The sequence below is a fragment of the Lithobates pipiens genome, unplaced genomic scaffold, assembly GCF_037356315.1.
Source record: "Lithobates pipiens isolate NorthernLeopardFrog02 unplaced genomic scaffold, aLitPip1_a1.2 Scaffold_51, whole genome shotgun sequence".
Classification (NCBI taxonomy): Eukaryota; Metazoa; Chordata; class Amphibia; order Anura; family Ranidae; genus Lithobates; species Lithobates pipiens.
Window position 1 is genome coordinate 3,039,948 of NW_027507874.1, and position 14,295 is coordinate 3,054,242.

At 44.3% G+C, this 14,295-nt stretch overlaps 1 protein-coding gene across 1 annotated transcript in view; it reads left to right on the plus strand.

Moving 5' to 3' along the window:
- LOC143957205 (uncharacterized) overlaps nucleotides 1-11,025 on the plus strand; it is an 83,055-nt gene extending 72,030 nt beyond the window's left edge. Inside the window, 6 exon segments of the mRNA XM_077467350.1 lie at nucleotides 6,234-6,308; nucleotides 6,395-6,503; nucleotides 6,795-6,899; nucleotides 9,001-10,476; nucleotides 10,479-10,545; nucleotides 10,547-11,025. Of these exon segments, the coding sequence (XP_077323476.1) occupies nucleotides 6,234-6,308; nucleotides 6,395-6,503; nucleotides 6,795-6,899; nucleotides 9,001-10,476; nucleotides 10,479-10,545; nucleotides 10,547-10,667 (1,953 nt within the window). The 3' untranslated portion in view covers nucleotides 10,668-11,025.
- Nucleotides 11,026-14,295: the final 3,270 nt, after the last annotated feature.

A 14,295-nucleotide genomic window follows, 5' to 3' on the forward strand; every position in this document is an offset into this window, starting at 1 on the left:
TTCCATTCATTCAGCTAAATGCATGAACATTCTCAACAAAGTAGAAACTAGAAAGCCTTTATGCGGTGACTCACCTCCTGCCTCACTGTCTTGCAGCTCCGTTCAGGCTGAGGAACGGAGCTGCCGACGTCACTTCCGGGTTTCGTGAAGCAGCCGAAAGCCGGAAGTGACCTGCCTGTCTAAGATTGACAATGCTCCCGCCCGTAGAATCACAATGATTTTACGGGCGGAAGCTAGTCGGCGTTCTGCTGTGCGCCGCAAGGCGGGTTTTTAACCGGCAAATGAAGCGCCATGGATGCAATCTTGTGATTGCATCGACGTGGCGCTTCTCATAGTGCACTGTGACCGGCGCCACAGTACACTATGTTAAATTGTTAAATGACATTTTTTTTTTTAAATGTCTTAAAGGGCCCGTTTTTTATTTTTTTTACTTTATTTCTTTTTTACACCTAGGGGGAGGGGGGCGACGCCCGGGCGCCCCCTATGGGCGGGCCGCCACTGGTGGTGCTGGCCCCCCAGGCAGCCCACATCTGCCAGCCCTCAAAATCCACTCGCAAAATGTGAGCAGGCGAGTGTAATTTTTGAGGGCTGCTCTGTGGGCATTTTCTTCTTTCATTCCTTATAAAACAATTAAAATCCATACACACTCGATTTAAAATCGTGCCACTAAACTTGGATGCTATATCTGCTAAGGATTTATTTGGTATGCTGAAAGATTTTGACTCCAGGTCACATCTTGGTTCCCATTCTACTCTATGGGCATTCCTTTCCATCATTTATCTGTCATTCCATAGAAAACAGCTGTAATCCCAAATAATCTCAACCTTACAAACTGCTACTCTACTTGAGGAACAGCTGTGGTAAAGGTGAAAATGCTATGTCTCTCATATTTGCCTGCAAATGAGATTATATTTTACTTCCCATTATATTCTATGGGCATTCCACTCTGTCAAATGTCTTGTCATTCCATATAAAACAATAATAATCTCGTTTAATGTCAAATTTGGACATCACTGCTGAACGTAGAGAGTATGTCTGCTAAAGATTGATCTGATATGACCAATGGTTCTGACTCCAGGTCACACCTTGCTTCCCATTATATTCTATGGGCATTCCACTCTGTCATATGTATGTCATTCCATAGAAAATAATAATAATCCCACTTAATGTGAATTTTGGACATCACCACTGGACATAGAGAGTATGTCTGCTAAAGAATGATCTGATATGACCAATGGTTTTGACTCCAGGTCACATCTTGCTTCCCATTATACTCTATGGGCATTCCATTATTTATCTGTCATTCCATAGAAAACAGCTGTAATCTGAAATAATCTCAACCTTACAATCTGCTACTCTACTTGAGGAACAGCTGTGGTAAAGGATAAATTGCTATGTCACTCAGATTTGCCTGAAAATGAGTTTAGATTTTATTTCCCATTATACTCTATGGGCATTCCACATAAAACAATAATAATACCGTTTAATTTGAAATTTGGACATCACCACTGGACATAGAGAGTATGTCTGCTAAAGATTGATCTGATATGACCAATGGTTCTGACTCCAGGTCACATCTTGCTTCCCATTATTCTCTATGGGCATTCTACTCTGTCATATGTATGTCATTCCATAGAAAACAATAATAATCCCACTTAATCTGAATTTTGGGCATCACCACTGGACATAGAGGGTATGTCTGCTAAAGATTGATCTGATATGAGCAATGGTTTTTGACTCCAGGACACATCTTGCTTCCCATTATACTCTATGGGCATTCCACTCTGTCATATGTATGTCATTCCATAGAAACCAATAATAATCCCACTTAATGTGAATTTTGGGCATCACCACTGGACATAGAGAATATGTCTGCTAAAGATTGATCTGATGGGACCAATCGTTTTGACTCCAGGACACATCTTGCTTCCCATTATACTCTATGGGCATTCCTTTCTATTATTTATCTGTCATTCCATAGAAACCAATAATAATCCCACTTAATGTGAATTTTGGACATCACCACTGGACATAGAGAGCATGTCTGCTAAAGATTGATCTGATATGACCAATGGTTTTGACTCCAGGTCACATCTTGCTCCCCATTATACTCTATGGGCATTCCATTCTGTCATATGTTTGTCATTCCATAGAAAACAGCTGTAATCCCAATCTTACAATCTTCTACTCTACTTGAGGAACAGCTGTGGTAAAGGATAAATTGCTATGTCACTCAGATTTGCTTGCAAATGAGTTTATATTTTACTTCCCATTATACTCTATGGGCATTCCACTCTGTCATTTACCTTTGTTATGCCATAAAAAACAACATTAATCCCATCTAATCTAATATTAAACATGGCCAATGATATTTAAAAGTAGGTCTTTAAAAAAAAAAAAAAACATTTATATGTCAAAAGAGTCTGTCACAAACTGATTTTTTTTTCCATTATTCTCTATGGGCATTCCACTTTGTTCCATTATTCTCTATGGGCATTCCATCTCCCTGTTAAAGTCTATGGGCATTCCATTCTGTCATTCCTTTTAGTATGTCCCACTTTTTGGTCATCATAATCTGATCCGTTATATTGTCTCGTTGATCCTTCAGCTCAAACCATATTCAGTGTCAGTCCGCGTACACACGCGGGGACTGTCTGCCGAAACTAAATTCGTCAAACAGTCCGCTCAAACTTTTGAATGAACGAACACGCCCACACACGGCACTTTTTGAGCGGACAAATACGGCAAACTTTGTTCGTCGTACTAAGTCCGCGCAACTTTTGAAATGAACGGACTCGCCCACACACGAGGCAACAGTCCGCTCATTTGGAGCGCGTGTGCAGGTAGGCGGGGCCCGCGAAGGAGACGTCGCGGGCTCCGCCGCCTGGAATGTACTTAAAGGGGAACCCCAACGCCGAAAAAAATCGGCGTGGGGGTCCCCCCAAAGTCCACAACAGACCCTTGTCCGAGCACGCTACCCGGCCGGCCAGGAAAGGGGGGCGAGCGAGCGCGCCCCCCCTCCCGAGCCGTACCAGGCCGCGTGCCCTCAATATGGGGGGTGCCTTGGGGAAGGGGGGGGCCGCGCGGCCCCCCCACCCCAAAGCACCTTGTCCCCATGTTGATGAGGACAAGGGCCTCTTCCCGACAACCCTGGCCGTTGGTTGTCGGGGTCTGCGGGCGGGGGGCATATACCATGTGACACCGCCCCATTGTCACTATATAAGTGGCCGCACAGCGCGGCTCTGGCATTCCGGCCGGAGAGAGCGACGTGTCAACATCTCCTGGAGAAGAAGAAGAAGAACAAGAAGAAGAACGGAAGGCGACCGGAAGGCAACTGGAAGGCGACAGCGGCGACAGAAGACCGGGCCACCGCCTCTAAAAGAGCTATAAGAAGGCGCGGTGGCCCGGCAGAAGAACCGAAGAGGGGGACAAGACCCCCGAAGTTGGGAGAAGAGGCCGGCGGCGGGGAGGAAGAAAGCCGGACTCCTCCGCTAGCAAAAGAGCTACAAGAAGATAGCGGAGGAGTCCGGCGAGAAGACCCCCAAAGACGGAAGACCCCCGGAGCTGTGCAATAAAATATTTTATCTCGTGTGTTGTTTTTTTTTTTTTTTGGGTACTTTTATTTTACAGGTGAATGGGTAGGGGTACATTGTACCCCATACTCATTCACATAGGGTGGGGGGCCGGTATCCGGGGGCCCCCTTATTAAAGGGGGCTCCCGGATTCCGATAAGCCCCCCACCCGCAGACCCCGACAACCAACGGCCAGGGTTGTCGGGAAGAGGCCCTTGTCCTCATCAACATGGGGACAAGGTGCTTTGGGGTGGGGGGGCCGCGCGGCCCCCCCTTCCCCAAGGCACCCCCCATGTTGAGGGCACGCGGCCTGGTACGGCTCGGGAGGGGGGGCGCGCTCGCTCGCCCCCCTTTCCTGGCCGGCCGGGTAGCGTGCTCGGACAAGGGTCTGTTGTGGACTTTGGGGGGACCCCCACGCCGATTTTTTTCAGCGTTGGGGTTCCCCTTTAAGTCCATACCAGGCGGCGGGGCCCGCGACGTCTCCTTCGCGGGCCCCGCCTACCTGGAGACGCGCTCGAAATGAGCAGACTTTCCTCCGAGCGGGAACAGTTTGCTCATTTCGAAAGTGGCCTACACACGGGCGGACTGTCCGCTCAAACCAAGTTTCAGCGGACAGTTTTTCGGAATTTCCGAAAAACTTTGTTCGTCAAACTGTCCGCTGAAACTGTCCGCTGAAGCCCCACACACGAGCGGACTGTCCGCTGAAACACTGTTCAGCGGACAAAGTTGAGCGAACAGTCCGCCCGTGTGTACGCGGCCTCAGAGGTTGCAAATATGTGTTCTTTTAAAGCAGAACTAATCCCTTTGATTTAACAGTTGCCCAAAACAATTTAAGACACGCTTAACCACTTCTCTCCCAAGGTACGTCATATGACGTTCTTGATTTGTGGGGGTATATCTGAATGATGGGTGCAGCTACTGACATCATTCAGATATCATCTTTTTCCACCGGCCATTTACTACACCATACAAGCGATCATAGATGCTGTTCCGCCGCTTGATCGCTCTTACATGGGGCGAGAGGGGATGTCCTGCCGCCCTCCGGTGCTTCTACCAACTCACCTCTTCCATCAGCGAGTCGGAGAATGGATCCACCGGCCCCGTATGGTGACCATAGAGATTTCCAGGGGACCAGATGGTCACAGGAGTCTCTATAATCTTTTGGAGGTCGGGCGCAATGTTATGACGTCACGCCCGGCCTCTGCATTCAAACTAATGGCGCTGCCTCGGCTGGGAAGCCGAGATCGTTTATTTTTATTTCAGGCTTCCCAGCCTAGAGGTGAGATGTGGGGTCTTATTGACCCATATCTCATTGTAAAGAGGACTGATCATGCCATATTCTTATTATAAGGGATGTTTACATTCCTTGTTATAGGAATAAACGTAATCTTTTTTTTTTTTTAAGTGTCAAAAAAAGACAAGTAAAATGAACAATAAAAAAAATATAAAATGTAAAGCGTCCTTGTCCCTGTGTGCTCACACGCAGAAGCGAACACATACGTAAGTCCCACCCACATATGAAAACGGTGTTCAAACCACACATGTGAGGTATTACCGCAAAAGTTAGAGCGAGAGCAATAATTCTAACCCTAGACTTCCTCTGTAACTCAAAACATGTAGCCAGTAAAATTTTTTAAAGCATCACCTATGGGGATTTTTAAGTACTGAAGTTTGGTGCCATTCCACGAGTGTGTGCAATTTTGAAGCGTGGGCATGTTAGGTATCTATTTACTCGGCGTAACTTCATGTTTCACATTATGCAAAGAATTTGGGCTAACTTTAATGTTTTTTTTTTTTTTTAAAGCATGAAACAGTTTTTTTTCCAAAAAAAGTATTCAAAAAATTGCTGCGCAAATACCGTGCGAGATAAAAAGTTGCAACAACCGCCATTGTATTCTGCAGGGTCTTTGCTAAAAAAAAAAAAAAACATATAATGTTTGGGGGTTCTATGTAATTTTCTAGCAAAAAAATGATGAATTTTACATGTAGGAGAGAAATGTCAGATCTGGCCTGGATGGGAAGTGGTTAAAATGACTGGTGTCATATCTGATCACATGTGCAGCGTTGTGTCAACTGTAGATGTAAACGGAGGCTAAGATGCCAGATACCTGGGCTGTAAAGGAGAGGAGGGTTTGTTCTGCTTTAATGAAACCGTGTTCTGCAAAACAAAAGCCTGTGTAGCATTCATCCCAATATACCCTGAGCTGTTTTTTTTTTTTTATTTTTTTTTTTACAGTGCATAGTTTGGAAAACACCCTCAACTTCAAGTACAGAAGAGTGGAAGTATTCATAAAGACACAAGGATCTGTAGAAGGACGTCATGATGGAGAACCGGCCGCCCCTCATATCACCAGGTAAGAGGAGACTTTCATTTCTTGTATTGAGGTTCCTCCTAGATACACAAATCCTCCGATATATGGAGATAGTATGTCAAGTTCCTATAAGGTGTCAGGATGTCATTATTTCTCCATGGAGGAGTATATAGAAGGACACAAGGATCTGTAGAAAGATGTAATGACCGAGAACCGGCCGCCCCTCACATCACCGGGTAAGAGGAGACTTTCATTTCTTGTAAAGGAGAGAAGAATATAGATTCACACATCCTCTGATATAAAGTCATAGAAACAATGTATTCAGTCAGTGTGTGTGTTTCCTACAGATGGATCCAGTAACAGAAATCCCCCAGAGAGATGTCCCCGTCCTCTGTATTCCCGGGACTCCACACAGGAGGATCAGGTAGATTGTGTTTCAACAGATATACTAAATGAGTTACACAAAGTCATAATTCATCATTGTAGAATCTTATTCATTTTTATTTTAAGAGTGAAGTTTTAACAGTCAAAGTAGAAGTAAAGGAGGAAGACGAATATGCATATATGGGGGATGATGATCCATGTAAAGAAGAGGAAACCCCTGCAGAAATCAGCACAGGTGAGTAATAAACACTAAATCCAGAGAAGAGTCCCAGATTCTCCTTGTTCAGTCACTACAACAATCTCTTCTCCTCCCCCCTCCTCTGTCAGTAGACCGTAATGGGGAGACAGTATGTGCCCAGTGGGGGAGTCAGGAGCCATCAGCCTCTATTAGACTCCGGCTCTCCTCCTCACATCATGTCATTGTGTGTTACCAGCCAAGAGACGTGACCAGTCTCCCCCCCACACACTCTATGGGGTCTCTAATACATCTCAGTACAGGGGGCTTCACTCTCATCTTTATTCACAGACCCCGGAGACACCAGAGAGACTCAGAGAGACGTCAAAGCCGAGGAGGAGGAAGAAGGACATGTGAGGATTAAAGAGGAGGAAATCCTTATGGAGATCAGAAAAGGTCAGTAATAAACACTTAATACAGACGCATAATAACATAATATCATCTATTTGGAGCAGCTCGCTGAAAGGCTGAGCTGATCCAGGCATGTTGGCGGATCCCGACCACATGGTCGCAATCTTTCCCGAGCCTGGACCGTCTCTCTGACGCCAGCCAACAGCGGGTCACAGAAGTGCAGAACAAACTGCACTCCTGTGATCCATAGGATAAGTACAGCCAAATGAGCCTCATGCACACAGGGCGTTTTTACTGCCGCTTTTAGCAGCGTCAGACATTTTTGTTTTTTACAGGTTCAAAACACCTTTCAATGTTTTTCTATGAGTCCATGCACACATAGACTTTTAGGAGCTGTAAGTGGCATAGGTGTTTTCAAGCTGTAAAAAAATAACCCAGGGCGTTCTGGACCAGCAGCGTTAAGCTGTAAAGCGCATGATGCAGCTAAACTCGTGTTAGCGTTGTATACCCACATTTTACACTTTTACCTACAGGTAAGCCTATAAAAAGGCTTACCTGTAGGTAAAAGAAATATCTCCTAAACCTGTAGGGTTTAGGAGATAACCCCTATGCATGCAGCCGCTGACGTCAGCGACGCATGCACTCTGAATACCCCAGCGGGAAGAACAACCCCCCCCCCCCCCCCGCGCGCGCGTGCACGGGAGTGACGTCATCACGGGACCGGCCACTCATGGCGCCGGAGCCGCAAAACTGGAAGACACGCCGAGGGAAAGATGTCAGTTTCCTCGCCGTGGATCGGGCTCCGATACGGGGGCTTCATTCTGAGGTAGGTATTTCATAATGTGCTGCATACTAGCTCATTATGCCTTTGCCTTTCAGGGTTTTTTTTTTTTTTTTTTTTTTTTTTTTTTAAATGTGCGGGTTTACTACTGCTTTAAGCAGCTTCAAGCATTTTTAAGCTGTAGTAATTGGAGTTGGGAGTGGAAAATAGAAGAGGGCAGAGAAATGCCAATGCAAAGCACTTCTAAAAGCTTGTTTTTACAGCCGCTTTTTCCTGGCATCGGTACTGGCTTTTCAGCTCTTCCTTTTTTCTTTTTTTTTTAAATGCCCTGTGTGCATGAGGCCTAAAGGTGCGGCTTTGTTTTCCTAAAAAAATAACAAACATGTCATTCTTGCCTTCTTTGTGTATTGGTTTTGCACAGAGCAGCCCTGATCCTTCTCCACTACGGCGGCGCTCCTTGTCCTCCCCCATGACCAGTGCCCCCCAATAGCATGCTGATATGGGCCCACTGGTGCCTGCTCGCTCCCAAGCCCTGCTATGTGCCCATAAGACACATAGAGCCATGAGTTAGCCCTGCTCCCCGCTCTCTCTTCATTGGCTCACTGGCTGTTAAAGTGTTAGTAAACCCGGTAATATGAAAATAGTTCATCTGCCCCCCAGTGCCCACGGCTTATAAATCTCTTTTTTACATTAAAATATTGTCACTATATACCTTTTTGGCTGATCCGTATACCACAGTTAGTGATAAAATGCACAGTTTTTCCAGCGCTGAGAGTTCAAGCGGGAGGAGATTTCCACTTCAGCCTATATACACGCCCACATGTGTGATGCCAATATCATGTGATCTGGCTAGCTCTGATCAGCAAGGAAACAGTCTCTCCAGCATAAAAGACACAACTGAGCATGTGCAGGTCGGCTACTCTGCCTGTGTTAGCTGGCTTTCCCCAGATAGACAGTGCAGGAGGGAAGGATCTATGCATACAGGATAAAAACAGCCTTTTTTCACAATGCAGAGGATTAACCCCTTAAGTTCCATAGTGAGTATAACAAGCATGCTATGCTGCATATACAGACAGATTATTTTTTTACTGTTGTGGATCTAGTAACACTTTTATGTCTCAGCCAACAAGGAAAGGGAGTCCCAGGGCAGCCGGGGCTCTCTTGCACATCGTTAAATCAAGAGGGCGCTCAGATGAGTATTAGGGGGGGGCTATGGGGGGGGGGGAGCAGCACACAAAAGGTTTTTTACCTTCATGTATAGAACGCATGAAGGTAACAAGCCTTCAGGCTTTACATCCATTTTCACAATGTTTTGCTATTTGATTGCACAGAAGTTTATTCTTTTTAACTTCTTATTTCATGCAGATGGACAATTCAGAAAGGATAACATGGGAAAGCTTTCTATTTCCTCTACAGGGGATGGAACAGAAGATGGCACCACATCTGATTCTTCAGATGAAATCTCAATTTCCCCGATTCTCCATCCAACACTTCAAGGCGCAGAACTGTTATCTGGTCCCTATACAAATGGAGGAGGTTCTTCTAATCCCTCCCATCCGATAACCCATCAAACCGCTTGTAGAGAGGTAGAATCATTTCCTTGTTCTGATTGCGGCAAGCGTTTTAACCAGAAAGCTCATCTTGCCTCACACCGGAGGTCTCACGTAGCGAAGGAGCCTCAGTCCTGTTCTGAGTGCGGGAAGTGTTTTTCTTCTAGAAAAGCTCTTACTGAACATCAAAGAACTCACATAGGAATGAATCCTTTTTTATGTGCTGAATGTGGGAAAATTTTCTCTTCAAAATGGTCTCTTATGAGACACAAAAGGGTCCACACGGGCGAGAAGCCATATACATGCTCGGAATGTGGCCATTGTTTTTCCCTGTTGACCAGTCTTATTAAACATGAGAGGACACACACTGGAGAGAAACCGTTTTCATGTCCCGATTGCGGGAGATGCTTCAGACAGAAATCAGATGCTGTAATGCACCAGAGAACTCATTCAGGGGTGAAGCCGTTTTCATGTTCTGAATGTGGAAAATGTTTTAGCCGAAAAGGAGCTCTGATTGCTCATCAACACGTTCACACGGGAGAGAAGCCATATTCGTGTCCAGAATGCGGGAAATGTTTTGCCACCAGCACTCATCTTAACTACCACGAAAAGACTCACATGTCTGAAAAGCCGTTTTCGTGTTCTGAATGCGGAAAGTCTTATGCTCAGAGAGGAAACCTAATTTTCCACCTCAGGTCTCACACGGGGGAAAAGCCGTTTTCATGTTCTGAGTGTGAGAAATGTTTTCCCCACAAAGATAGTCTTATTAAACACCAGAGGTGTCACACGGGAGAGAAGCCGTTTTGCTGCACCGAGTGCGGGAGATGTTTTTCCTGCAGACAAAGTCTCATTTCGCACCAGCTGGCTCACACAGGGGTGAGGCCATATTCGTGTTCAGAATGTTGGCGATGTTTTTCCCGGAAAAAGAACCTTATCACACATCAGCGCGTTCATACAGGAGAGAAGCCGTATTCCTGTTTGGAGTGCGGCAAATGTTTTATCTCCAGATCTCATCTTAACTATCACGAGAAGACGCACATGTCTGAAAAGCCGTTTTCCTGTTGTGAATGCGGGAAGTCGTATACTCTGAGACGGAACCTTATGTTACACCAGAGATCTCACACGGGAGAAAAGCCGTTTTCGTGCTCTGAATGTGGGAAAGGTTTTCCTCAAAAAGACAGTCTTCTTAAACACCAGAGAAGTCACACAGGGGAGAAGCCATTCCAATGCGGTGAATGCGGACAATGTTTTTCTCAGAAACGATATCTTGTTTCCCACCAGTTGGCTCACTCAAGGTGATGTCATATTCGTGCCTATAATGTTCGGAGTGCGGGAAATGTTTTTCCACCACCGCTCAACTACCACGAAAAGACTCGCCTGTCTGAAAAGCTGTTTTCATGTTCTATATGCGGAAAATCATTTACTCCAAGAGGAAAGCTCGTTTTCTCACCTCAGATCTCACAAGGGGGAAAAGCTGTTTAGATGATCTTAAATGCAGAAACTGTTTTCCCCACAAAGACAGTCTTCTTAACCACAGCCCCAGAAGATTTGGCTGCTCAATGACCAGGCCGTTTTTTGCGATTCAGCACTGCATAGCTTTTTAACTGCCAATTGCGCTGTTGTGCGATGTTGTACCCCAAAAAAATTTATGTCCTTTTTTTCCAACAAATAGAGATTTCTTTTGGTGGTATTTGATCGCCTTTGCGGTTTTCATTTTTTGCGATATAAACAAAAGAACGGCAACAATTTTGAAAAACACACAATATCTTTTACTTTTGCTATAATAAATATCCCACGTTATTTATAAAATAAAAAAATATTTTTCCTCAGTTTAGGCCGATATGTATTCTTCTACATATTTTTGGTAAACTTTTTTCGCAATAAGTGTATATTGATTGATTTGCGCAAAAGTTATAGCATCTACAAAATAGGGGATAGATTTATGACATTTGTATTATTATTATTTATATATTTTTTTTTTTACTAGTAATGGCGGTGATCTGCGATTTTTATCAGGACTGTGACATTATGGCGGACACATCAGACACTTTTGACACATTTTTGAAACCATTGACAATTATACAGCGATCAGTGCTATAAAAATGCACTGATTACTGTGTAAATGTCACTGGCAGGGAAGGGTTTAACACTAGGAGGCGATCAAGGGGTTAACTGTGTTCCCTATGTGTGTTTATAACTTTGGGGGATGGGACTATCTAGGAGGAGAGAGAGATCGGTGTTCATACTTAGTATGAACACACAATCTGTCTCCTCTCCCCTGAAAGAACCGGATCTCTGTTTACACACACACAGATCCCAGTTCTCGCTTTGTCACGAGCAATTGCGGGAGCCCTGCAGTCATCTAGTGGCCAAAAAAGACGAAGCAACTTAAGGTAACATCGATTCGCCCAGCCGTGCCATTCAGCCACAATAAAACTGCGGTGGCTGGTCAGCAAGCGTTAAACACCAGAGATTTTTTTTTGAATCGCCCATGGTGTGTGAAACACACTCAGACTTATGCTCACCATACAAAAATTCTCGTATGACAATACAACTTCAGGAGTGATGTAATGTGTTGACTAATTTTGTATGTATTCTTTTGTTTCTGAGCATGCCTACTCTTCTGCTTACGTTTTTTTTCGTACGAAAACTGTATTAATTAAACGAAAGTCGGACATTGAGGTCACGGTCCTCTCGGTGGTTGTGCATTGAGACGAGTGAGGAGAAGACGGCCCCCACCTGTCTCCATGACCCTGCAGGGCGGAAGCAATGTTAAAACGTCACTTCCGCCCATAGCTCTTAAAGGGACATTTTTTTTTTAAATGACAATTTTTTATTTTTTTTTATTGCATTTTAGTGTAAATATGAGATCTGAGGTCTTTTTGACCCCCAGATCTCACATTTAAGAGGATGCTTTTTTCTATTACAAGGGATGTTTGCATTCCTTGTAATAGGAATAAAAGTGACACTTTTTTTTATTTTTTTTAAACAGTGTAAAAATAAAAGGTAAAATTAATAAGAAGAAATTTTTTTTTTTTTTTACATGCGCCCCATCCCGCTGAGCTCGCATGCAGAAGCGAACGCATACGTGAGTAGTGCCTGTATATGAAATTGTGTTCAGACCACACAAGTGAGGTATTGCCACGATCGGTAGAGCGAAAGCAATAATTCTAGCCCTAGACCTCCTCTGTAACTCAAAACATGCAACCTGTAGAATTGAAGCGTGACATGTTGGGTATCCATTTACTCGGCATAACATTATCTTTCACAATGTAAAAAAATACGGTGTGACAGAAAGTATTGCAACGACCACCATTTTATTCTCTAGCGTGTTAGAAAATAAATTATAATGTTTGAGGGTTCTAAGTAATTTTCTAGCAAAACAAAAAAAATGTTTTTAACTTGTAAACAACACATCTAAAAAATAGGCCTGGTCCTTCAGTGGGGCGGTTTCCAGGTGCTTAGCAGTGGCTAGTTTTAGGGCTAAAGCACCTGAAAACCGCCTCAGTGTGAAAGGGGTCTTAGTAAACAAATAGCATCTTGAAGGCCAAGATACACACCAGACAGGTCAGGGATAAAGTTATGGAGAAGTTTAAAGCAGGGTTAGGTTGTAAAAAAAATATCTGAAGCTTTGAACATCTCACGGAGCACTGTTAAATCCATCATCCAAAAATGGAAAGAGTATGGCACAACTGCAAACCTACCAAGACATGGCCTTCCACCTAAACTGACAGGCCGGGTAAGGAGAGCATTCATGCAGAAGCAGCCAAGAGGCCCATGGTAACTCTGGAGAAGCTGCAGAGATCCACAGCTCAGGTGGGAGAATCTGTGCATTCCACAAAGCTGGCCTTTATGGAAGTGTAGCAGGAAGAAAGCCATTGTTGAAAGAAAACCATAGGAAGTCCCATTTGCAGTTTGCGAGAATCCATGTGGGGGACACAGCAAACATGGAAGAAGGTGCTCTGGTCAGATGAGACACAAATTAAACTTTTTGGCCTAAAAGAAAAATGCCATGTGTGGCGGAAAACTAACACTGCACATCACCCTGAACACACCATCCCCACCGTGAAACATGGTGGTGGCAGCATCATGTTGTGGGGATGCTTTTCTTCAGCAGGGACAGGGAAGCTGGGAAGATGGATGGAGCCAAATACTTAGAAGAAAACATGCTAGAGTCTGCAAAAGACTTGAGACTGGGGCGGAGGTTCACCTAAACATAGAGCCAGAGCTACAATGAAATAGTTTAGATCAAAGCATATTCATGTGTTGGAATGGCCCAGTCAAAGTCCAGACCTAAATCCAATTGAGAATCTGTGGCAAGACCAGAAAATTGCTGTTCACAGGCGCTCTCCATCACATCTGACAGAGCTTGAGCTATTTTGCAAAGAAGAATGGGGGAAAAAAATTGTACTTTCCTGATGTGTAAAGCTGGTAGAGACATCCGCAAAAAGATTTCCAGCTGTAATTGTAGCGAAAGGAGGTTCTACAAAGTATTGACTCAGGGGGGGGGGCTGAATATAAATGCACACCACACTTTTCACATATTTATTTGGATTGTAAAAAACATGTAAAAAACATTTATGATTTTCCTTCCACTTCACAATTATGTGCCACTTTGTGTTGGTCTGTCAAATAAAATCCCAATAAAATACATTTACATTTTTGGATGTAACTTGACAAAATGTGAAACATTTCAAGGGGTATGAATACTTTTTCAAGGCACTGTACACACATACTAGGGCCAATTAACCTGCCAGCATGTCTTTGGAGTGTAGAAAGAAACCAAAGTACCCGAAGGAAACCCACGCAGGCACAGAGAGAACATGCAAACTCCAGGTAGGTAGTGCCGTAGTTGGGATTTAAACTAACGACCCTAGTGCTGCTAGGCGGACGTGCTACCCACTTAGCCACTGTGCTGCCCAGTATCAAAGGGTATGATGGTATATAGTTTCTGGGAAAACGTTGTCTGATAAGCATAAGATCTGTCAACATGGTTACCTGACCAAAAGAGGCAAAAGGCCATTGTGCAGGATTGTGAACCAGATTTTTACATGTGGAGTGGTATTAGATTCAGGCCACCTTGGATTGCAAAGGAAGTCCAACAGCATAT